The 25247-nt window shown below is 44.3% G+C and overlaps 2 protein-coding genes, 1 long non-coding RNA gene and 1 pseudogene across 6 annotated transcripts; 2 read left to right on the top strand and 2 right to left on the bottom strand.

Moving 5' to 3' along the window:
* Positions 1 to 127: 127 nt before the first annotated feature.
* Positions 128 to 22567, top strand: TMX2 (thioredoxin related transmembrane protein 2). Of its 4 annotated transcripts, none has more exons than XM_030810843.1 (8): positions 128 to 412; positions 19111 to 19171; positions 19339 to 19531; positions 19957 to 20033; positions 20267 to 20373; positions 20579 to 20644; positions 20735 to 20864; positions 21702 to 22567. In XM_030810843.1, exons 3-8 carry the CDS (start codon positions 19450 to 19452, stop codon positions 21846 to 21848), a joined length of 609 nt encoding a protein of 202 aa, XP_030666703.1. In that variant the 5' UTR covers positions 128 to 412; positions 19111 to 19171; positions 19339 to 19449; the 3' UTR covers positions 21849 to 22567. The 4 variants fall into 4 exon arrangements, with proteins under 4 accessions (XP_030666703.1, XP_030666701.1, XP_030666702.1 ...); XM_030810841.1 differs by having other exon boundaries at positions 134 to 412; positions 19418 to 19531; XM_030810842.1 differs by lacking the exon at positions 19339 to 19531 and having other exon boundaries at positions 134 to 412.
* On the bottom strand, positions 3324 to 4394 carry LOC105737810 (annotated as a pseudogene).
* On the bottom strand, positions 10774 to 24731 carry LOC115834763. The gene is made up of 3 exons (XR_004029668.1): positions 24298 to 24731; positions 22408 to 22410; positions 10774 to 10809 (listed from the first exon to the last, which is right to left on the bottom strand). It is a non-coding gene; the product is annotated as an uncharacterized LOC115834763 (long non-coding RNA).
* On the top strand, positions 22669 to 24902 carry SELENOH (selenoprotein H). The gene is made up of 4 exons (XM_012497014.2): positions 22669 to 23308; positions 23398 to 23543; positions 23691 to 23821; positions 24727 to 24902. Exons 1-3 carry the CDS (start codon positions 23187 to 23189, stop codon positions 23789 to 23791), a joined length of 369 nt encoding a protein of 122 aa, XP_012352468.1. The 5' UTR covers positions 22669 to 23186; the 3' UTR covers positions 23792 to 23821; positions 24727 to 24902.
* The last annotated feature ends 345 nt before the right edge of the window (positions 24903 to 25247 follow it).

The following is a 25247-nucleotide window of genomic DNA, read 5'->3' on the forward strand; positions in this document are numbered from 1 at the left end:
TGCTACAGTCCAATAAAATGACTTAGGCGGATAAAGCGACAACTAGACTAACCAATGAGATATTAAGTTCTTTTTTGGGTTCTGACCTACCACAGCGTTTAGAGAACTACATCCGGGTTTAGAGGCCGTACGTTTGCGATATAGCCCAATAGCAGTCGTTATGGTGGGGGAGGCGGGGCCAGACCTACGTCGCTGGCGAGCAGTGGCCCTTACGGCCGAAAAGATGGCGGTTTTGGCACCTCTAATTGCTTTGGTGTATTCGGTGCCGCGACTTTCACGATGGCTCGCACAACCTTACTACCTTCTGTCGGCCCTGCTCTCTGCTGCCTTCCTACTCGTGAGGAAACTGCCGCCGCTCTGCCACGGTCTGCCCACCCAACGCGAAGATGGTAACCCGTGTGACTTTGACTGGGTGAGCCTCCCGCGTCTTAGTACCCCGCGACCTTGACTTTCCCTGCCCTTGCAGGTGCATCTGGGAACCCTGGGGTTTACCTCTCTGAGGACACCTGAGGTTCCGAGCCTGTAGCGGACTTAGAGACTATTAAGTGCAGGGTCCGAACCGTCGTCGAGTCTAAACTTTGTGTTTAAAATGGGAAAACGGAACCTGTTAGTGGTAGCTCCTGCACAATGGCCCAACAGCTTCTGACTGTTGAGTCCAGGTTTCTTTCCATTTCACCATTGAGACTAATAAACAGCCCTATCAAAACTGTACATACACGTGTATAACGTTTTACAGTGCCGCTTATTATGTAAAGCCTCCTGAGGAGCCAGTAAGGTAGACAAGGCAAGTAGTAGTATTCCTGTTTCATTGGTAAAGAAATGGATCTCGGCCGGGTGCGGTGGCTCACGCCTGTAATCCCAGCACTTTGGGAGGCCGAGGCGGGCGGATCACAAGGTCAGGAGTTCGAGACCATCCTGCCAAACACGGTGAAACCCCGTCTCTACTAAAATACAAAAAAACTAGCCGGGCGTGGTGGCGGGCGCCTATAGTCCCAGCTACTCTGGAGGCTGAGGCAGGAGAATGGCGTGAACCCGGGAGGCAGAGCTTGCAGTGAGCTGAGATCGCGCCACTGCACTTCAGCCTGGGCGACAGAGCAAGACTCCGTCTCAAAAAAAAAAAAAAAAAAAAAAAAAGAAATGGATCTCGGTATATTTAGGCGACTTGCCCCAGGTCATACAACTAATGAGTGCCTGGGACTTGAAACTGCTCTTTTGGCCACACTACCTGCACAACACTGTCAGCCGCTTCTTAATTCAATAAACATTTCTAGAGTATACACTCTAGGCACTCTGCTTGATCCTGAGGATGCGAAAGTGGATAAAATGTGGGGGCTACTGTAAAGAAATTGTAAAAAATACGTTGTAAAGAAATCTTTGGGATTTCTTTGGGAAGTGTCCCAAGCTCCTTGCTGTGCTTCCTTGGTATGGGTGGAGGGACTGTTCGGAACATGAACTTAAAGCACTTTGCCCTCTGCCATATAGCATGTAGGGGCCAAGGAAAAGCTTCCCCTTTGCTCTCTGAGGGTTTGTTGAAAAATCAACCGACAAAGGGCACATTAATAGGAGAAAGGCATAGAAATCTTATGTTAACGTGCATAGCATGAGGGAATTGCAGGAGAATGACCCAGTGGGGTACAGATGCTTATATACCCTTCTTCATAGTAATATGGGAAATGGGAAAATGTGGGTGATTTTAAGGTGGATCGTAAATGATTTTTAGGGTGATTCAGTGGCCTGGAGAACATACAGTGGCCTGGAACAATGACTGTTGGGCCTGCAGAGCAGACAATGGTTTCTGACAAAAATCTGTCCAGGTGTGTTGACAGGCTTCAGTCTTTCTTCTTGTACTGAGATAAGTTAATGAAAACTCAGGAAAGAGACCAGAGTAATTGTTGTGTTCTGTGACAGGTCTGGACTTTAGGCAGATAAGGTAGTTATCAGAGTAAAGCTGCTTCCAGTATCTGCTGGTATCCAGGGACCTTTAATTTAAGATAATTAGCATACAGGATGCCATCTTTTGGGGTGAGTCCCTGGTCTCCTTTATTTCCTTTGTCTGAAACTTCCTTAGAAGTTTCACTATAAGCTGAGTTGGTGTCTGTGGAGAGAGAAATTGGGCTAGTAATTGAGCGGCAAAGGATCGCATTAAACCAGTCTCTCATTTTGGGGGATAGGCCAGTTCAATTAAATTGTTGTGTCTCATTTCAGGAGATGGCATTGTAGGTGAGTTCTCAAAGCTAGGCCTCTGTATATGATGTAGGCAAACAGGTATTTAATAAGAGAGACATTTCTATGGAACAAGACAAAGCTTAATATCTGGTATAGTCTATAAACTAGTTTCTTTAGAGTCTGGAGGGCAGTCAGTTGGGAAGATTAATAGCAATCTATTTTCCTAGATTGTAGGTTGTGTGTAAAGTTTGTCCAAATATAAGCTATTGTGGTGATTTTTTTTTTTTTTCAAAGCCAGGTTGACTAGCTTTAGCTGGTAAGGCCTTAGGAAAAAGGCAAGGTTTTTAGTTTTTTGGATTTTTTTTGAGACAAGGTCTTGCTCTGTCATCTAAGCTGGAGTGCAGTGGTGTGATCATGGCTTACTGTAGTCTTAACCTCCCGGGCAAAGCCATCCTGCCACCTCAGCTTCCCAGGTAGCTGGAACCAAAGGCATGCACTACACACCTGGCTAATTTTTAAAAATTTTTTTTCGAGGTGGGGGTCTCTTGATGTTGCCCAGGCTGGTCTTGAACTCCTGAGCTCAAGGGATCCTCCTGACTTGGCTTCCTAAGGAGCTGGGATTTACAGGTGTGAGTCACTGCGCCAAGCCAAAAAAGGCAGTCTTAATTTTTAGTGATTCTAAGTCAGAAGAGTGGGTGAAAAATGGAAAACATTAGTCTGGAGGTTAGCAATTTTATGAGTCCAGTTTTCTTTTTTCATTAGACTTTGGAAATTTTTACCCAGTCCAGTTATACAGTTTCAAAGTTATCAGAAACCTGTATTTGTCAGAATTCTTCCCATGCTTTCCATGAGCCTCCTTGAAAATAAGACATTTGTCCAGGTGTGGTGGCTCACATCTGTAATCCCAGCACTTTGGGAGGCTGAGGCAGGTGGATTTCCTGAGCTCGGGAGTTTGAGACCAGCCTGGCCAACATGGTGTAACCCTGTCTCTACTAAAAATACAAAAAATTAGCTGGGTGTGGTGGTGGGTGCCTGTAATCCCAGCTACTCTGGAGGCTGAGGCAGGAAAATCACTTGAACCCGAGAGGCAGAGGTTGCAGTGAGCCAGGATCATGCAATTGCACTCCAGCCTGGGCAACAAGAGCAAAGTTCTGTCTCAAAATAAATAAATAAATAAAATAAAAATATATTTATTTTATATATATATTATATATGTATTAATGCGCTTTTAATACTAAAGCTGATTTTAATAAACTTTACAAACAAATCTGTCTAATCTTGATCAGCTTTGACTACACAAGATAAAATTTCCATAAACCTTTTATAATCTCTTAGAATTTGTTTTCATTCTTTATTTTCTTTCCCCAGCTTTTTGTTGTTGTTGTTATTTAGTTTTTATTTCATAATCATAAACTTAACTGCAATCCAGCTAGGTATGGAAGGGAACAAGGAAAACACGGAACCCAAAGGGAACTGCAGTGAGAGCACAAAGATTCTAGAATACTGCGAGCAAATGGGGTGGAGGGGTGCTCTCCTGAGAGGAGAGTACAGAAGGAATGGTGTAGTGGTTAAGACAAAACAAGTCAAACTTACTAGAGTTATCCACAGTCAGCAATGGTGATCTTCTTGCTGGTCTTGCCATTCCTGGACCCAAAGCGCTCCATGGCCTCTACGATATTCATGCCTTCTTTCACCTTGCCAAAGACCACATGCTTGCCATCCAACCACTCACTCTTGGCAGTGTAGATGAAAAACTGGGAACCTTTTGTGTTGGGTCCAGCATTTGCCATGGACCTTGCCAGGACCTGTATGCTTTAGGATGAAGTCCTCATCAAATTTCTCCCCATAGATGGACTTGCCACAAGTGCCATTATGGCATGTGAAGTCACCACCCTGATACATAAACCCTGGAATAATTCTATGAAAGCAGGAACTCTTATAACCAAATCCTTTTCATCCATTGCTCAGAGCACGAAAGTTTTCTGTTGTCTTTGGAAACTTGTCTGCAAACAGCTCGAAGGAGATGCGGCCCAGGGGCTCACCATCCACGGTGATGTTGAAGAACATGGTGGGGTTGACCATGGCTGATAGTACAGGGCTCCTGGTGGTGGCAGCAAAGCCTCTTTGCCCAACTTTTTATGTCTGTTTAGTTTTATCTATATCATTGTTATCCTCCATTCATTTATTCTGAAACAACCCCCCCTCTTTTTTTTTGAGATGGAGTTTTGCTCTTGTTACCTAGGCTGGAGTGCAATGGCTCAGTCTCGGCTCACCGCAACCTCAGCCTCCTGAGTAGCTGGGAGTAGAGGCATGTGCCACCACGCCCAGCTAATTTTGTATTTTTAGTAGACGTGGGGTTTTTCCATGTTGGTCAGGCTGTTCTCAAGCTCCCAATCTCAGGTGATCCACCAGCCTCGGCCTCCCAAAGTGCTGGGATTACAGGCATAAGCCACCATGCCTGGCCTAAAATGTTTTTTAAATAAAGCCAATTTACTTAGCGACTTAAGCCAATAAGCCTTTTTCATGGAAAGTCTCAGAGGTAATTTTCTAGGTTCAGAATACCAGATGATATAACCCTCACATTCCCCCAAAATATTCACTTTCAAAAATAGGCTAAGATAGCGAAAGACTCTTGTTGTCATAGACAGTTAAGGATGGTGTTTATGTGTGTGGTTCCTGTAGTATCCCACCAATACGTGGGGGGCTGCTAATCATAGACCTATTAATTCGAGACACCAGGTAGGCCTTCCCTGGATTGGACTTGCCCAGGACTAACCAGGCAATAAGTGTTGAGACTTCTTCCTTCTCACTGAAGTAATTTTATTTATTTATTTTTTAAATTAATTTTAAAAACTGAGGGGGGAGACAGGGTCTTGTTCTCTTACCCATGCTACAGTGCAGTGGCATGGTCGCAGCTCACTACAGCCTCAACCCGCTGCACTTAAGCCATCCTCCCACCTGAGCCTGTCAAGCAGATGGGAGTACAGGCATGTGCCAACCTACATGCCCAGCTAATTTTTAAAAATCATTTCTGGAGAGGAGGTCTCACTGTGTTGCCCAGGCTGGTCTCGAACTCCTGAGCTCAAGCAATCCTCCCATCACAGCCTCCCAAAGTGCTAGGATTACAGGTGTGAGCCACTGTGCCCAGCTTCAGTGAAGGAATGTTTTAAAAAGGAGAAGAAAAAGATAAAAGAGTTGAGACAATAAAATCAGACGTGAGCCACTGCGCCCGGCCCTCTTTCTCTTTTGAAAAGGCCTTGAAAGATGTCTCTCTCCTTCACCTTTTGTTGTGTCCTGTAACTTTTACTAATTATCTAAAGTAAGAGAGAAAAATTGTTTTTGAAAACAGGCAAAGTATCTTTTGAACATGGCTTTTATTCTGCATGCCTGTTATATCTGTATCTTTATGTGTGTCATATAGAAGTGATACTTCACTACCAAACTCTACTTGAAAGAGCTCTAATCAAGTAATTTAAAAAATGTAAGTGCTTATCACATTGGTAAAAGCTAGCTCAGATGCCTTTTAATTTACATAACCTTGGTAAAACTCTCCAGTAATTTAAAAATCTTCAAGTCACGTTTAAACCCTCAAGTTTTTTTTTTCCCCACTGGAAATTTGGGTTACTAGAAGTTAAGATAGTAGAAACATAAAATATGCTTTCATTAAAATTTCATTGGCTGGGGTGCAGTGGCTCAAGCCTATAATCCCAGCACTTTGGGAGGCTGAGGCAGGTGGATCACCTGAAGTCAGGAGTTCGGGACCAGCCTGGTCAACGTGGCAAAACCCCATCTGTGCAAAAATACAAAATTAGCTGGGCGTGGTGGCATGTGCCTGTAATCCCAGCTACTCGGGAGGCTGAGATGGGAGAATTGCTTGAACTCATAAGGTGGAGGTTGCAGTGAGCTGTGATCACACCACTACACTCCAGCCTGGGCGACAGAGCAAGACTCTGTCTCAAAAAATAATAATAATAAGCTAAGAGTTGCTTTATAATGAAGAAAATTATACAGATAAAACTAAATGGATTTTTTTTTTTTTTAAAGCAAAACAAAACAAGCCAGGGCAGCAAAACTCTGAGCCCTGTGGTTACCAAGAAAATAGTCAATATAGGGGAAGGGCAAAACCAAGTAACTATTTAAAACCAAAGGGTGTAATGTAAAGGAATTGTTCCATTTTGTAGATTGGTATCATTCAGCTTCTTTTTTTAAAAAAAACTTTAGTGGATTGTAAAAATAACTGCTTTAAGGACAAAATTCTTAATTTTAAATGCTACAGAATTTAAGAGCTTGTTTGGATTAACGCAGGACCCACAACTCATTACTGAACAGTCACTGAGTATATATGATCCAAACGCACAGTGGGTTTATTCCTGAAAAAGCAATCAGCCTAGTGGGCCAGATAATGCCATTATAAGGTCTGTTTGCCCTGAGAAGGGAACTGCCCAACTCTCCCTTTAAAATACCAAGTGAAGTACCCCAGATGAAGCAGTTAGTATGTTTCATATACAAGCCATGTTGCACTAGCTTGATGATAACTGGGATATCCTCCCACAAAATATGTCTATTACCCAGGTCATGGTAAATTTGGAGGTTAAGAGGGCCCATTTTACATGGGTGCCCCCCCACAGAATCATAGGTCTGTTTAAGAAGCCTTATCAAATATCCTATCCCTCATAGGTCTTACAGATGCAACCCCATGCTGGGAACCCAAACCCTTTGCACCAGAAAAGGTAAAATGGTCTGGGGATTAAAAAAAAAAAGGCTTCCTGGGACCAGAACATAAAAACATACAGGTTAATAGAACTGTAAAATGTAAGATGTTTAAACAAGCTTTATCTAAGGTAGTTGTAACCCCTTTTACCTAAATGTCTTATGAAAATGGGTACTATAAGGCCGGGTGTGGTGGCTCACACCTGTAATCTCAGCACTTTGGGAGGCTGAGGCGGGTGGATCACAAGGTCAAGAGTTCAAGATTAGCCTGGCCAAGATGGTGAAACCCTGTCTCTACTAAAAATACAAAAATTAGCTGGGTGCAGTGGCAGGCACCTGTAATCTCAGCTACTCGGGAGGCTGGGGCAGGAGAATCACTTTGAACTCGGGTGGCAGAGGTTGCAGTGAGCCGAGATCGCGCCACTGCACTCCAGCCTGGGCAATAGAGTGAAACTGTGTCTCAAAAAAAAAAAAAAAAAAAAGAAAATGGGTTCTATATCTAATTGGGGGATTTGAGGGATGTTTTCCCCTTTCTAGTACTGTAAAACCGAAGACGTACATCTGCTCATGTAAATCCTCCATTGCATAGCCTTTTGTGTGGAGCATTTATCGGGGCTGATGCCAAAAACTAAGCCCTAACTTTTTAAGTGCAGATTAAGCCATTATTTATCTCTCCCTGTTTTACTTCCAAGGAAACCGAAATCATGGTATTCTGAAGACTAGAAACATGAATCTCCCTCATTTGGTATCCCACTGACCCTGGATCTGTTTCACTGCTAATGCTCTGCTGCTAAAACTATACAAGCTGCCTCCCTCTAGGCCAGGGCTCATGAGGTTATAAGGGCTGGTTTTGAGGGATAAAATTAGGTCAAGATTGTCTGGTCGAGGTGGCTCACGCCAGTAATCCCACCACTTTGGGAGACCGAGGTGGGTGGATCACTTGCGGTCAGGAGTTTGAGACCAGCCTGGCTAACAGAATGAAACCCCGTCTCTACTAAAAATACAAAGATTAGCCGGGTGTGGTGGTGCATGCCTGTAATCCCAGCTACTTGGGAGGCTGAGGCAGGAGAATCGCTTGAACCCAGGAGGTGGAGGTTGCAGTGAACTGAGATTGTGCCACTGCACTCCAGCCTGGGCGACAGAGCGAGACTCTATCTTGAAGAAAAAAAAAAAAAAAAAAGGTCAAGATTAAACCCTCCAAATCAAGAAGGGGGTTCTAAAAATGCCCAAACAGCTGGTAAAACAAAATTGGTTGCTTTCTGAACTATTATGTGTCACTTTTGCATCCACCCCAACCATAGAAATTTTCTGCTTACTATAAAATTAAGGAAAAATATTTACTAACATTATAAAATACCATGGAACAAAGCCTCCTGGGTATAATACTCCAAATTATAAGTTGTGAAGATAAATATATCTACAGATATAGATATGTATATATACATATTTTTAATCATTTTTCAGAGTGATGCTTATATTTTGTATAGCTAATTGCTATAAGTCTGTAACAGAAACCAAGCTTATAGTAGCTCAACACATAAAAGTTAAAAATAAGTCAGTCTGCCGGGCGTGGTGGCTCACTCCTGTAATCCTAGCACTTTGGTAGGCCAAGGTGGGCGGATTGCCTGAGGTCAGGAGTTCGAGACCACCCTGGGCAACATGGTGAAACCCCATCTCTACTAAAATACAAAAAATTAGCCAGGCGTGGTGGCGTGTGCCTGTAGTCCCAGCTACTTGGGAGGCTGAGGCAGGAGAACTGCTTGAACCCGGGAGGTGGAGGTTGCAGTGAGCCGAGATCATGCCCCTGCACTCCAGCCTGGGTGACAGAGCCAGACTCCGTCTCCATAAAAAATAAGATTAAAAAAAGAAAAAAAAGTCGTCTTGTAACTTTGTTTTTTGGGTTTATTGTCAGCTTTTGTTTGTTTGTTTGTTTTTTACTTAATAATTTTAAGAAGTAATGAATGCCTGTCCACATCCATTCCTATATGGCCTAAAACAATTAATTGACTATAAGTCTTTTGACTTTTAAGGCCCTCAGCCATAGGGAGTCCTGCTGAGGAAAAAACACTGTAGAATTATATGACTTTTCCGGTGACAAAACCTTTTCTCCCAGATACCAGTATATGGTGCAATACAAAATTTGTGGGAAAAATAGCTTTCTACTTTTAATAAGTCTGTAACAATTTAAACACCAAGGACCAGGCATTTCTCCCATTTAATTTATATCCTCCCTCAGGATGCTATACCTATGGAGATAAATTGGCCAGAAGAGAGATTAAATTTATTACATTCTAATATAATGTTGGTATCACAATTTTCAAATAAGATTTATCACAGGGTTTAAATAACCCTTATTAAGGAGTATAAACACACTGTAAGTCTATTCAAAGACTATGATGATGCATGCAGGGTTTTTCCTGGCTGATTGGGTTATTTACTGCCCTCAGATTCTACCTATAACTCTGAACGCCCAAATCTTCACTGTCTTTATGATATTTGTTATTATATTAGCATTAGGCATTTCTTGTAAATATTATGCTAGATACAGCAAAAGGCAAAGGCACAGTTAAAGACCCGGATCATAATAGCTCAGAAAATAGATCTGATCCGGGATTTTTTTTAGACGAAGCCTGACTCCATTTCACCCCTTAAACAATTGACTATTACATCAGGTCAGACCATGTCCTCCCCCCATTATCCAAATCGCTAATATTTAAAACTATTACCATCAAATCAAAGGACTCTAGAAACAAGCCTTCCTAGTCCTGTGGGACCCTGCCAGATGGCCAAATCAGACAACTCTAGGAATGAGGTTTCCTAGTACGTTGGGACTTGCTGGTGTTTGTTGGCCTACACATACATTCTGTGGAATGCTTTTTGGCCAAGAGAGGGGAGTGAGGACTAAGCCGTGATTTTTTTTTATCTTGCCCAAATTCCTTTCTAAGGGGTCTGGAGAATCATGCCCTAAAAACCATAAATTCTCATCAGATGGGTTTTATTTAACCCTGGATATCCATTGTGACTTACTTTCCAATCTGACTCTGGCATAACAAGGAAGAAACTAAAAATGTTTTACCCCAAAATCTGTTTCCTTCCCATACCTTGAAATTGCCCTGCAAATTCTCTTCTGGGAAAAAATCCACATTGTATAGAGAATCCCCTCTCGCCTTTGTTTTCCTTCCTTCTTTCTTTCCCAGATCCAGGAAATAATCAACTAAGAGATAGGCACCCTTTTAAGTCCAATAAGAAACGATTTACAACCTGCCGTCTCTAAAGTCTGCTGAGAGCTTCCTCTGCACAATAAAACTTGGCCTCCACAATCCTTTATCATAACCTGAACATTCCTTTCTGTGAATCCCAGGTCTTCAGACAAACTCAACCAATTGTCTGCCAGAAAATGTTTAAATTTACCTATTATAGCCCCGCTTTGAGTTGTCCTGCCCTTCTGAACGAAACCAATGTATTTCTTAAATGTATTTGATTGATGTCTCATGCCTCCCTAAAATATTAAGCTGTACCCAGGGCATCTTGGGCACATGTTCTCAGGACCTCCTGAGGGCTGTGTCGTGGGCCATGGTCACTCATATTTGGCTCAGAATAAATCTCTGAAAATATTTTACAGAGTTTGACTCTTTTTGTTTTTTTTTTTTTTTTTTTTTTTTTTTTGAGACGGAGTCTCGCTCTGTCGCCCAGGCTGGAGTGCAGTGGCGCAATCTCGGCTCACTGTAAGCTCCGCCTCCCGGGTTCACGCCATTCTCCTGCCTCAGCCTCCCCAGTAGCTGGGACTACAGGCACCCGCCACCACGCCTGGCTAATTTTTTGTATTTTTAGTAGAGACGGGGTTTCACCGTGGTCTCGATCTCCTGACCTCGTGATCCGCCCGCCTCGGCCTCCCAAAGTGCTGGGATTACAAGCATGAGCCACCGCGCCCGGCTGAACTGTTGTTTTCACAGAGACTGAGTTTTTCAGCTCTGAAGAGAAAGGGTGTTTGCTCTTCCCAGCTGATAGGTGTCCCTGGGTGACTGGGGGCCTCGTGGGAGTGTCCAGGGGGTTGACCCCCAAGACGTACAGCGGCCCTAAAGGGAAATCCCCCAAAAACAATTAATTTAAAAAATGGCTCATCCAGGAAACGCATATAAGGGCTGATCACCCAGCGTTTTGAGCCCTCTCAGAGGTCACAGACCTCTGGAGAGAGACACTTAAGAGGGCAGAAGCAACTCAGTGGTGACACTGTGGAGTCCTGCCCGCAAGCAGCACGCATCGATCCACCACACAAGAACCCTAGGCTACAGCTCAGCTCCTCTAAGGAGAAAAAAAAAAAAAAAGGCAAGAAACAAATCTAAGAATAAGGAGAAAATGAGGAGAATGTCCCCTTTTCGGGTCCTCCATAGGTTTTATGGCACCTCTACTTACCAGAGTTGATATAAAATGGAAGTAATATGGTCTTTGTGCACATTTGCATTAAGAAAAAAGAGTCCGAGACAGGTTGGATCGCAAGGTCAAGAGTTCGAGTCCAGCCTGGCCAATATAGTGAAACCCCTTCTCTACTAAAAATACAAAATTAGCCAGGCATGGTGGCATGTACTGTAGTCCAGCTACTAAGACTGAAGCAGGAGTATCGCTTGAACCCAGGAGACGGAGGTTGTGGTGAGCCAAGATCATGCCACTGCACTCCAGCCTGGGCAATAGAGCGAGACTCTGTCTCAAAAGAAAAAAAAAAATTATATATATATATATATATATATATATATATGCATGTGGCGGGCACGGTGCCTCACGCCTGTAATCCCAGTATTTTGGGAGGCCGAGGCGGGTGGATCACCTGATGTCAGGAGTTCGAGACCAGCCTGGCCAACATGGTGAAACCCCTTCTCTACTAAAAATACAAAAATTAGCCAGCCATGGTGGTGGGCGCCTGTAATCCCAGGTACTTGGGAGGCTGAGGCAGGAGAATCGCTTGAACCCAGGAGGTGGAGGTTGCAGTGAGCCAAGATCACACCATTGCACTCCAGGCTGGGCAACAAGAGTGAAACTGTCTCAAAAAAAAACAAAAAACAAAAAACAAAAAAAAAGGTCAGGCATGGTGGCTCATGCCTGTAATCCCAGCACTTTGGGAGGCCGAGGCAGGCAGATCATCTGAGGTCAGGAGTTCGAGATCAGCCTGGCCAACATGGCAAAACTCCGTCTCTACCAAAAATACAAAAATTAGCCAGGCATTGGTGGTGGGCACCTGTAATCCCAACTACTCGGGAGGCTGACGCAGGAGAGTCACTTGAACCCAGGAGGCGGAGGTTGCAGTGAGCTGAGATCGCACCATTGCACTCCAGCCTGAGCAAAAAGAGGGAAACTGTGTCTCAAAACAAAAATAAAAACAAAAAAAACAAGAATCTTGAAGAGTGAATTTTTGCCCTCAAATAAAATAACTGGGTTGCTCGAGAGAGAGATATTTAGGGTAAAACAGCCTAACCATTGTGAATGATCTGTGTAAGTCATAATAAGGTTAGTAAGAAGGAATTTTTAAAGGGGTTGTATAATTCAGTTAGCTATGATTAAAGGAAATCATATCTTTCTAGAGATTAGTCTTTAATATTTTAAAAAATGCACTAACACAAAAATTAGTTAAAACAAGATTTTATTACAAATATTGAGTTATTTTTAATTCAAGAAATTTTTAAATTCTGTAATGTGTTTCCTTTAACATTCGTCAGATTGATATCTTAAAAGTGCCACTCTTTCTGGTTTTGTTTTTTTTTTGTTTTTTTTTTGTTTTTTGAGATGGAGTTCCGCTCTGTCGCTCAGGCTGGAGTGGAGTGGTGCAGTTTCCACTCACTGCAACATCTGCCTCCCGGGTTCAAGCGATTCTCCTGCCTCAGCCTCCCGAGTAGCTGGGATTACAAGCACGTGCCACTGCGCCTGGCTAATTTTTGTATTTTTAGTAGAGACGGAGTTTTGCCATGTTGGCCAGGCTGGTCTTGAACTCCTGACATCAGGTGATCTGCCCGCCTCAGCCTCCCAAAGTGCTGGGATTACAAGGGTGAGCCATTGCACCCAGCCTTTTTTTTTTTTTTGAGACCAAAAAAATCAAATCAATGTATTTGATGTCTCGTGCTTCCCTAAAATATATAAAACCAAGCTGTAGAGCACCTTGGGCACATATTCTCAGGACCTCCAGAGGGCTGTGTCACAGGCCATGGTCACTCATATTTGCCTCAGAATAAATCTCTTAAAACATTTTACAGAGTTTGACTGTTTTCGTCAACACTGGCCACTGGACTTCACCCAAAAATAAGGCCTCCAAGTGGTGGAGACCAAGAAGCTCCCACTTGGTCACAAGTCAAGCTTCCAAGGACATAAGATGAGAAGGAAACCTCATCTGGTTTTTATTTTGGGGACCCACAGCACAATTTGTATGCCATTCTGATAAGAATTTTAAAACTCACCCACCAGTCTGGAGGGCCAGCTTGACCAATAGGCTTACAGGGGCTTTATTCTGATGTTGTACTTTATGGTACCCTACTCTATGACAAAATAACACAGGAAGATATAATAAGAGAAAAAGACTATTTTGGGGAGAAAAAGAATCAGACAATGTGAATATTCATACCAAAAACATATCAAAGTCGCTACACCTAAGACTAATCATACAAATGTTCTTCTCCCATTAATCTTAAATTTGGAAAGGAAAAGGAGACCAACAGTGGTTTTTCTCTCTTTGTTGTGTCTTTTTCTTTTTACTAGTGTTTCCATGTGCGTTGTTAATTTCTCCTGTCAATCTGCCTTTTGTCAGCTCATTTTCAGCAAACCTTTAGAAGGTGGAGGGGAGGCTACCTGTGTCCCTATAAGCAACATCTGTGCTCAGATGAAGGCGCATCATCCAGAATTTTTGTACTTTTTCCAGCCCCCAAAATGAGTCATTACCTTTATCAGAACCCACTCCCTTATTTTTTTCCTCCTTCCTTTTCCTGCTTCCTCTTTTTCCCAAACTGTATAATTAATTAGCTCAAATGTAGCCTTGCTATTTCAAAGGATCTTTCATTTGATATTTGATGCCACTTCAATGAAAATGGGACCCCAAAATGTAAGTGCATAGTAATAAAGATTTTTAATAAGTATAGGAGACCTTTTATAAAGTTCATTTATCTGTATAATATGCAAAATGCTGGAAGTTTTTATATTTTATTCTTACTCTGATAGAATTTTAAAAAAATGCTTAGGGTTAATAGCCAATTTTTGTTTTTCTGGAAAATGCATGGTTCATCTATTTACCTTGCTGATTGGGACTAGGTTCTAAGAGCTTCTAGATAGCTGAACACAGGAAGGTTCCTGGAACATATCCTTTTGGGTTTTTGTGGAACTTCATTACATAGGTGTGACTAATTAAATCATTGGCCATTGGTGATCAGCTGAACTTTCAGCCTGGTGGTGAGGGGGTGGGGCCGAAAGTCCTAACCTGCTAATCATGTGGTGTCCTTAGGCCATATGGTCCTTGTGGGAGCATCATAAGAGTGTACTTACACAAACTTAGATGGCCTATTACACACCTAGGCTTTATGGCACAGCCTATTGCTCCCAGGCACAAACCTACACAACATGTTACTGTACTAGTAAGCAATTCAACACAATGGTAAGTATTTATCTAAATATATCTAAACACAGAAAAGGTACAATAAAAATATGGTATTATAATCTTATGGGACCACTGTTGTATATATGGTCTATTGCTGACCAAAATGTCATGATATGGCACATGACTATATATTTCACAGCATAACAGTGTGTCAGTGATAACTGTGGTTGTGTTTTTTTTTTTTTTTTTAAGTCCTCATGTGTAAGACACAGTGAGGAATTTTTTTTTTTTTTTTTTTTTTTTTTTTTTTTTTTTTTGAGATGGTGTTTCACTCTTGTCACCCAGGCTGGAGTGCAATAGCGCTTTCTCGGCTCACTGCAACCTCCGCCTCTCGAGTTCAAGCGATTCTCCTGCCTTAGCCTCCTAGTAACTGGAACTACAGGCGCCTGCCATCACGCCCGGCTGACTTTTTGTGTGTTTTTAGTAGAGACGGGTTTCACCATGTAGGCCAGGCTGGTCTAGAATTCCTGACCTCAGGTGATCCACCCGCCTCGGCCTCCCAAAGTGCTGGGATTACAGGCGTGAGTCACTGCACGCAGCTGATAGTGAGGAATTTACAGATGAAATGATATAGGTGGAATTTGCTTTAAGTTTCTCTAAGAAGAAAAAATGGGTGGCATATATGAATTGGAAATCACAGTGGCAAAATGTTGGTTACTGTTGAAGCTGGGTAATAGAGGTTCATACAGTTATCCTCTCTTCTGTATGCTTCAAATTATCCATAATAAAAAGTTTTAAAACAATTAAATAGAACAACCAAGAGCTCTGCATTATAGAGTCATCCTAGAACCCAAGGCTCATTCTGTCTTCAACCTGTGGCCTTGGGTCATCCCAGCATCATCCAGCCAGCAAATGAAGAAAAGCTGGAATGCAGGCGGGGTGCGGTGGCTCACGCCTGTAATCCCAGCACTTTGGGAGGCCGAAGCAGGCGGATCACAAGGTCAGGAGATCCAGACCATCCCGGCTAACACGGTGAAACCCGGTCTCTACTAAAAAATACAAAAAATTAGCCGGGCGTGGTGGCGGGTGCCTGTAGTCCCAGCTACTCGGGAAGCTGAGGCAGGAGAACGGCGTGAACCTAGGAGGCGGCGGAGGCAGTGAGCCGAGACCCCAGCCTGGGCGACAGAGAGACTCCGTCTCAAAAAAAAAAAAAAGGAATGCAAGGGCACACCCTTTCTTAACTGCCTGAACCCAGAAGTGGTAAATCACTTTTCATTCACATTCCATTCTCAAGTACTAGTCACACAGTTCTACCTGGATGCAAAGAGATAGGGAGAGAGTCTAGCTGCAGTATGCCTGGGAAGAACAGAAATGAAGTTTGCAGTAGCAATAGCTAGTCCCTCCATAGACCATTTTCTGTCCTTAGAGAATTTCTTTTGGTCCTACCTTTGGTCTCCTGGTTAACTACAACTCTCTTTTAAAATTCATCTTTCAGCCAGGCACAGTGGCTCACGCCTATAATCTCAGCACGTTGGGAGGCCCGAGGCAGGTGGATCATATGAGGCCAGGAGTTCAAGACCAGCCTGGCCAACATGGTGAAACCCCATCTCTACTAAAAATACAAAAGTTCACCAGGCATGGGGGCAGGTGCCTGTAATCCCAGCTACTAGGAGGCTGAGGCAGGAGAATTGCTTGAATCCAGGAGGCAAAGGTTGCAGTGAGCCGAGGTTGTGCCATTGCACTCCAGCCTGGGTGACAGATCAAGACTCCTCCGTCTCAAAAAAAATAAAAAATAAAAATAAATAAAATTAATCTTTCCACAACTTTCATTCCCAGTTCTAACCCACCTAGTTTCATTCATGAAAATCTTTCCTGGCAGGGCAGGGTGGCTCATGCCTGTAATCCCAGCACTTTGGGAGGCCGAGGCGGGCAGATCACAAGGCCAAGAGATCAAGACCATCCTGGCCAATGTGGTGAAACCCCATCTCTACAAAAATACAAAAGCCAGGCGTGGTGGTGGGCCTCTGTAGTCCCAGCTACTCGGGAGGCTGAGGCAGGAGAATCGCTTGAACCTGGGAGGCAGAGGTTGCAGTGAGCCGAGATCATGCCACTGCATTCCAGCCTGGGCAACAGAGCAAGAGTCTGTCAAAAAAAAAACTTTCCTAATTTCTGCCTCAGGTATAATATTTACTAAAGTCTATCATACTCCCTCACCCCTATTTTCCTTTTTTTTTTTTTTTTTTTTGAGATGGAGTTTCGCTCTGTTGCCCAGGCTGGAGTGCAGTGGCACGATCTCGGCTCACTGCAACCTCCGCCTCCCAGGTTCAAGCGATTCTCCCACCTCAGCCTCCTGAGTAGCTTTGATTACAGGTGTATGCCACCGTGCTCGGCTAATTTTTTTGTATTTTTAGTAGAGATGGGGTTTTGCCACGTTGACCAGGCTGGTCTTGAACTTCTAATCTCTGGTGATCCACCCACCTCAGCCTCCCAAAGTGCTGGGATTACAGGCTTGAGCCACAGCACCTGGCCAGGAGAGCTTTATTTCTCATAAAAAGTTGCAGCCTGCAGGCTATCCTGTCAGGCAGGGAAGCATAGCCTCCGCTCAGAAGCTAAAAACAGACACTTGGAGTGAGGGGTAAAGGAAACAGGAATTTATGCTAAGCAGGGTGGCCAAATACACATATTTAATAAGCTATCGGCAGAGTCATGAATATTTATGAAAGGAGAAACATGTGCATGCTCAGTTGAGCTTCATATCTGTCCAAAAGACCCATGTTCAAAAGTGGTAATGTTACCATGATCTGAGGTGGAGTTTTCAGCCCTCTCAAGTCAAAAGGTGAAGCAGAGGACACAAACTCTCTCTGCATTCTCCTTAGCCTGGCCAGATCCACTGCATGGTCACTGGTTTCTTATCAGGAGGCAATGCTGGTTAGTTGTTTTGTCCTAACTGCAAAAGGGAGGGGCAGTGTCAGGCAGTTGGTTGATGTCAGGTGGAGCAAGTCTTTTCAGAGGGCTGGTTTCTGTTTAACTTTCTGTTAAAGAAAGCCTAATGTTGGTAAGTGACGGAAGGGATATAAAGAGGTGTGTCTGACCTCACACCCTGTCATGGCCGAGAACTCAGTTTTCAAGGTTTCTCTGGGGTCCCCTTAGCCAAGAGGGAGTCTGTTCAGTCACTTCAGGGCTTAGAATTGTATTACTTCTCAGTGTCTTTGTCATGTTTATTGTCTGTCTCACTTGCTCACTTGGTGGTTACATTCTAGAACAGGGGTATCTAATCTTTTGGCTTCCCTGGGCCACATTGGAAGAATTGTCTTGGGGCACACATAAAATACACTAACACCTAATGATAGCTGATGAGCAAAAAAAAAAAAAAATCAAAAATATAATGTTTTAAGAAAGTCTATGAATTTGTGTTGGACCCCATTCAAAGCCATCCTGGGCTGCATGTGAGCCACAGGTTGGACAAGAAGGTTGTTCTAGAAGGTGAGAAAACTGTAAGACAAGAGTATTGGAAAGGGCTTTTGAGAGCTCTGAAAGCCCCTTTCAGCTCTCAAATTATATCAAAAGTACATGGATTATCACGATGATATTGGGTGGGGAGGAATGATTAAGTAATGGGGGCTGGGCTCGGTGGCTCACACCTGCAATCCCAGCACTTTAGGAGGCCGAGGCGGGCAGATCATCTGAGCTCAGGAGTTCCATACCAGCCTGGGCAACATGGGGAGACCCGGTCTCTACAAAAAATACAAAAATTAGCCAGGTGCAGTAGTGTGCGCCTGTAGTCCCAGCTACTTGGGAGGCTGAGTCAGGAGAAACACAAGCCCAGGTGGCAGAGGTTTCAGTGAGCCGAGATCACACCGTTGCACTCTAGCCTGGGCGATGGAGCAAGACTGTCTCAAAAAAAAAATTAAACATATAGAATAGCTAGATATTATATTAATGGGCTATTATCAAGAAAACTTACCTGGAAAAGTTTTATTCTACCAGTGTCACACTGAGTTGATTTTAATAATCTTACGATTTTATACAGTATCATGCTTTATACAACTCTTTTTAATCTATTATCTCATTTAATCCCCCAGTAGCATTTTGAAATAGTGTTCAGTTGAGGAAACCAAAGCTAAGGGATTAAGTGCTTTGTTGAAAAAGCACCGCAGGCCTGGCGCGGTGGCTCACGCCTGTAATCTCAGCACTTTGGGAGGAGGCCGAGGCGGGTAGATCACCTGAGGTCAGGAGTTCGAGACCAGCCTGGCCAACATGGTGAAACCCTGTCCCTACTAAAAATACAAAAAATTAGCCGGGTGTGGTGGCGTGTCTGTAATCCCAGCTACTCGGGAGGCTGAGACAGGAGAAACACTTGAACCCGGGAGGCGGAGGTTGCAGTGAGCCAAGATCACGCCATTGCACTCTAGCCTGGGCAACAAGAGTGAAACTGCGTCTCAAAAAGAAAAAAGAAAAGCACCAGCAAGTTTGTGGCAGGAGTAGAACCTGAATCCAGGTCTTCTGACTGATGTTTATCCCTGTACACCTTACCTAACTGCAGTTCTTTATTGTTCCCATTCCCAGTTTGGATCGCTATTGGTTTTTATTACATATTTAGTTCCCTTTTCCACCTAAATTAGCTCTAGTCACTGCATTCCTGTTATAATACTTCGATTCTGTTCCAGAGAGAAGTGGAGATCCTGATGTTTCTAAGTGCCATTGTGATGATGAAGAACCGCAGATCCAGTAAGTTTAGCCCACTTCTCAGTCTCAAGGTTAGATCTAACGCCCTTTGGAGGTGCTTTCCTTCATTTTAAGAGAGTGGCAATCATTTGGTAAATTTGTCCTACGTTTAATTCCAAGGCTGAATTTGAACTTGGACTTCTATCCCCTCCCTGTCTCCTATCTCAAAGTGCCCCATGAAGAGGGACAAAGAATGGGATATAGGAGTGCACAGCCCAGCCTGACCTGTGTGACATCTCTGTGTTTCAGTCACTGTGGAGCAACATATAGGCAACATTTTCATGTTTAGTAAAGTGGCCAACGCAATTCTTTTCTTCCGCTTGGATATTCGCATGGGCCTACTTTACATCACACTCTGCATAGGTGAGGAAACTGCCTTTCTTTTTTTTTTTCTTTTTTTGTAAGACTGTGTTGATAGACTTGATTGTGGAAACCACAGTTCCAACAGTTGCAATCCCAAACATGTTTCTCCATACCCTTCTTCCATATCTCATACCTAATTAATTATATATGTAGCTCAGATGATAACAGTTTACAGAGACTGTATTTGTAGAGGTAGAATGTGTTGGCGGTCTACATATATCCACAAGTGTATAATCTTTGGGGGTATGTAGCTCAGATGATAACAGTTTACAGAGACTGTATTTGTAGAGGTAGAATGTGTTGGTGGTCTACATATATCCACAAGTGTATATTCTTTGGGGGCTGAAATGCTTGGGTTGGTTTGGAAGTAAATACCCTGTGTAAGGCTTTTTATGTTTCCTTCGACATCTTCTTTCTGTGTTTAGTGTTCCTGATGACGTGCAAACCCCCTCTATATATGGGCCCTGAGTATATCAAGTACTTCAGTGATAAAACCATTGATGTGAGTGCTCTTTCCCCTTTCTGTTTCTTGGGTCCGTTGTGGGTGATTTTGTAGTTGTGCTCTCCATTCACTAGGAGGAACAACAGTGCTTCAAAATGGATGTCAAGGGCACTGTGGTTCATTATGAGAGCCGGGGGAGAGGGAACGCCAGGATGAGGAATTAGATGCTAAAGTCTGAACCTTCCCAGGAGGCTATGTGGATCCAGCTCACTTTTCTTCCCTGTATTTGGCAGGAGGAACTAGAACGGGACAAGAGGGTCACTTGGATTGTGGAGTTCTTTGCCAATTGGTCTAATGACTGCCAATCATTTGCCCCTATCTATGCTGACCTCTCCCTTAAGTGAGTATTGCAAAGGGAGGGATGGTGGAAATGGAGATGCTGTGCCTTCCCTCTCACTGTTTTTGGCTTTTTTTTTTCTTTCTTTTGGCCTTGATTTTCACACATGGCAACCAAAGGCATCTCCCTCTCCCCTCTTAAATATCTATACTTCCACTTTCCTTGATCCATTTTTTTTTCAGTATATTAAATAATATATTCTTTTCAGGTACAACTGTACAGGGCTAAATTTTGGGAAGGTGGATGTTGGACGCTATACCGATGTTAGTACGCGGTATGTAAAGACCTGGGCAGAGGGTCTGAGCAGGGAATCACTTTGAGTGATACATACAGGAACATTTAGAGAACTTTCTGGGCCCTGCAGGTACAAAGTGAGCACATCACCCCTCACCAAGCAACTCCCTACCCTGATCCTGTTCCAAGGTGGCAAGGAGGTAATGCGGCGGCCACAGATTGACAAGAAAGGACGGGCTGTCTCATGGACCTTCTCTGAGGTACCTGAAAGGAAAGGCAGGTGCATGAAGGGTGTAGAACAGTAGGTGGGCTTTCAAGCCCTACCCGGGTTTGATTCACAGCTCTGCCACTTGCCCATTAGCTTTGAGGGTGTGGACTAGTTACTAGACCTCATGTATTAATTCATTTAGCAAATATATATTATGTGCCAGACCTGCTAGTACTGGGGAACAATCATTAGTTAAGATTTGGTCTCAGGCCAGGCACAGTGGCTCACGCCTGTAATCCCAGCACTTTGGGAGGCCGAGGCTGGCAGATCACCTGAGGTCAGGAGTTCGAGACCAGCCTGACCAACATGGAGAAACCCCGTGTCTACTAAAAATACAAAATTAGCCGAGTGTGGTGGCGCATGCCTATAATGCCAGTTACTTGGGAGGCTGAGGCAGGAGAATCGCTTGAACCCGGGAGGTGGAGGTTGCAGTGAGCCGAGATTGCGCCATTGCGCTCCAGTCTGGGCAACAAGAGACTCCATCAGAAAAAAAAAAAAGATTCTGTCTCGAAGGCCGCTGCACATATTGTCTGTAGGTATTAGGTTCCCTGTCAGTTAATTGGAGGTAATAACCCCTGGCTTACAGGGTTGTTTTGCAGATTACATTAAATAATTTAGGTATAATTCTTGGCACGGTGATTGGCACATAATGGGTATTTAACTATTAGTTGACTTTTCTGGGTACCTAAAAAAGAGGAAGGTTAGGGAAGATTTTTGTCCTTTGCTTACTCCTTCCTTTCCCAGACTTTGTGTAAAATACCTCTTACTTCCCAGGCTCTTTACTCTCCCTTCCAACCCAGATCCTGATGTGTGCATCTCTTTTGTGCAGGAGAATGTGATCCGAGAATTTAACTTAAATGAGCTATACCAGCGGGCCAAGAAGCTATCAAAGGCTGGAGACAATATCCCTGAGGAGCAGCCTGTGGCTTCAACCCCCACCACAATGTCAGATGGGGAAAGCAAGAAGGATAAATAAGATCCTCACTTTGGCACTGCTTCCTCTCTTGTCAATTCCAGGCTCCTTCCATAACCACAAGCCTGAGGCTACAGCCTTTTATTTATATTTTCCCTTTGGCTGTGACTGGGTGGGGCAGGGTGCGGCTTCTGATTTTAAAGAGGCATCTAGGGAATTGTCCGGCACCCTACAGAAAGGCCTGCCATGCTGTGGCCAACTGTTTCACTGGAGCAAGAAAGAGATCCTACGATGGAGGGGGAAATGGTTTCCCTCCGAGCTTGAGTCAGTGTGTTAACTGCTTATCAGCTATTCAGACATCTCCATGGCTTCTCCATGAAACTGTGGTTTCATTATTCCTTCTTAGTCGACCTGCACAGCCTGGTTAGACCTAGATTTAACCCTAAGGTAAGATGCTGGGGTATAGAACGCTAAGAATTTTCCCCCAAGGACTTTTGGTTCCTTAAGCCCTTCTGGCTTGGTTTATGGTCTTCATTAAAATTATAAGCCTAACTTTGTCACTAGTCCTAAGGAGAAACCTTTAACCACAAAGTTTTTATCATTGAAGACAATATTGAACAACCCCCTATTTTGTGGGGATTGAGAAGGGGTGAATAGAGGCTTGACTTTCCTTTGTGTGGTAGGACTTGGAGAAATTCTCTGGACTTTCACTAACCCTCTGACCTACTCCCCACACCCAGTTGATGGCTTTCCATAATAAAATGATTGGGATTTCCTTTTGATTGCGCCTTTGTGTGTTTCTGTATTAGAAATGCCTGGCAACTGCAGAGGAATTGCCCATCTTAACGGCAAAGGCCATCCTATTTGGTTTCACCAAATGCCGGGCATTGATCCCCAGGACTGGCAAGAGTTGGAGAAGGCTAGTTTCCATAAGTCTGGAATAGGGGCCACATGTTAGGTGGTGGGTTTAGTTTGGAATTGGCCCGCGGTTGCCAGGGAGGGGCGTTTGGCGGCGGATGGTGGCACACAACATTTAGCGCGACGCAAAGGTACAGAAAAGACTGCGCGAAGCGAGGCTAGCAGTCGGACCTAGTCTCCGCCCCTTCCTGCTGTGTTCACCATCCCAGCGTCCCCTGTCCCGTCGACCCGAAGTGATGGGTGGTTCCGTCAGGCGCTTCCCACACTTCCCCGCTCTCTGCTTGCAAAGTGGTTGTGCCCCAAGGTCCGCCTCCAGGCCACGTGGGTGCTGCGGGCCACGCTTTCCGTTGCTTGGAGAGAGGTTTCCGCTGTAGGAGCGGAGCTTCCGGGCTGCGCTCTTCGCTGCCCAGTTCCCGCTCAGTGGTCGCGTCTCCGCCCTCCACCCACCAGTCCCGCTGCATTCTCGGCCGGGCTCTAGGCGCCATGGCTCCGCGCGGGAGGAAGCGGAAGGCTGAGGCCGCGGTGGTCGCCGTAGCCGAGAAGCGAGAGAAGCTGGCGAACAGCGGGGAGGGAATGGAGGAGGCGACCGTTGTTATCGAGCATTGGTGAGGGGCCTGGAGAGTAACGGGGTAGAGGGAACAGTGGCGCCGCGGGGCCAGGGGCTCCGGTTTCTAACCTCTCCGTCTCTCCCTAGCACGAGCTGACGCGTCTATGGGCGCAACGCCGCGGCCCTGAGCCAGGCGCTGCGCCTGGAGGCCCCAGAGCTTCCAGTAAAGGTGAACCCGACGAAGCCCCGGAGGGGCAGCTTCGAGGTGACGCTGCTGCGCCCGGACGGCAGCAGTGAGTGGGGACCTGGGTGTGGGGGAAAGGGACGTGGGTTCCGAAGAGAGGAAGCGCTATTCTTAGAAACCGCGGCAGTCTCGTGACTTCAGAGACGCGCTCGTGGGTTCCGAAGTATTGTAACTTCGCTTCATTCTGTCCTTTCAGGTGCGGAGCTCTGGACTGGGATTAAGAAGGGGCCCCCACGCAAACTCAAATTCCCTGAGCCTCAAGAGGTGGTGGAAGAGTTGAAGAAGTACCTGTCGTAGGGAGATTTGGGTAGAAGTCCTCATGCTGAGGTCTGAAATGGGAAGTGGGGGGGTGCGACCGCTTTTGAGGAAGAGAAGGCATTGATCTTGGTGTGGCTACAAGTACCCACCTGGCGTGGGTAGCTCACGCCTGCAATCCCAGCACTCTAGGAGGTCGAGGCAGGAGTGGATGACCAACATAGGGAGACCCCGTCTATTTGAAAAAAAAAAAAAAAAAAAAGAAAAAAACACAAAAAAAAACGGGGAGGGGGGAGGGACAGCATTAGGAGATATACCTAATGCTAAATGACGAGTTAATGGGTGCAGGAAATCAACATGGCACATGGATACATAGTAACAAACCTGCACATTGTGCACATGTACCCTAAAACCTAAAGTATAATAAAAAAATTAAATAAATAAATAAAACTTTGACTACATATCGCTTATAGAAAGTATGTCAATTGAACAAAGAAAAGAAGCATAATTATACAAATAAAATTTGGGTATCTCAAAACAAAAAAAACCACAGTATTGTTTTCTGTCTAGTGTGCCCTAAGTGCAATTTATGTCCTTTGGAAGACTGTAGTTGACTGTTGCCCTGGGGGTATGGACAAGTTTTCCATTTAGAAGTTTATTTCATGTTACGTCATTTATGCTTATCCCTACACTCTTCTGTTTGGTTCTTGGGTGTTCTGTTACTGTTCCCTGTGTTAACACTACACTACAATACCATCACATGTGGTTACAAGGATTTTGACCTTGTCTTTGTCCCTAGTGTTTCATACAGTGCTTTGGCATGTTCTGCACTTACTATGTTGAGTGAGATTTGGAGGAAGGATGCAATCCTTGAGCTTCAGGGTTTGTGAGTTCCAGGGTTGGGGAACATGTCTTCCTCAGTCCTTATGATTGCCTGGATCCTTTCTCTAACCTTATTTCCCTTCTCATTTTTGCAGCTTTGTGTCCCTGGTGATGTTGGAACATTAATGATGGAACATGCCTAAACTTCAGTCATGTGCCTGAAGCCATGGTTTCTTCCCCACCAGAAATGAAGGTTCAGTTATGAGGCAACCCTCTAGTAAGGCATTGTAAAAGTTACTGGATTTGGTTTAATAAAAGTTGAAATAAAGTATTTGAGTAATAGAGTAAAACTTAATCTTAAGGGATGGACAAAGCCAGCCTTGTTGAGTTGGGAGTCCTTATTTTTCATAGCCCAAGATAGCCATGTGACCTGGAACTTTAACAAAAAAAATTTTTAAGAGCCAGAGTCTCACTTTGTCACCCACGCTGGAGTATAGTGGTGCTATCTCACTCACTGCAACCTTTGTCTCCCAGGTTCAAGCGATTCTCCTGCCTCAGTCTCCTGAGTAGCTGGGATCACAGGTGCACACCACCATGCCTGGCTAATTTATTTTTTATTTTTCGTAAAGGCGGGGTTTCACCATGTTGGCCAGGCTGGTCTCAAACTCCTGACCTC

The sequence above is a fragment of the Nomascus leucogenys genome, chromosome 4 (assembly GCF_006542625.1).
Source record: "Nomascus leucogenys isolate Asia chromosome 4, Asia_NLE_v1, whole genome shotgun sequence".
In the NCBI taxonomy this organism is placed as follows: domain Eukaryota; kingdom Metazoa; phylum Chordata; class Mammalia; order Primates; family Hylobatidae; genus Nomascus; species Nomascus leucogenys.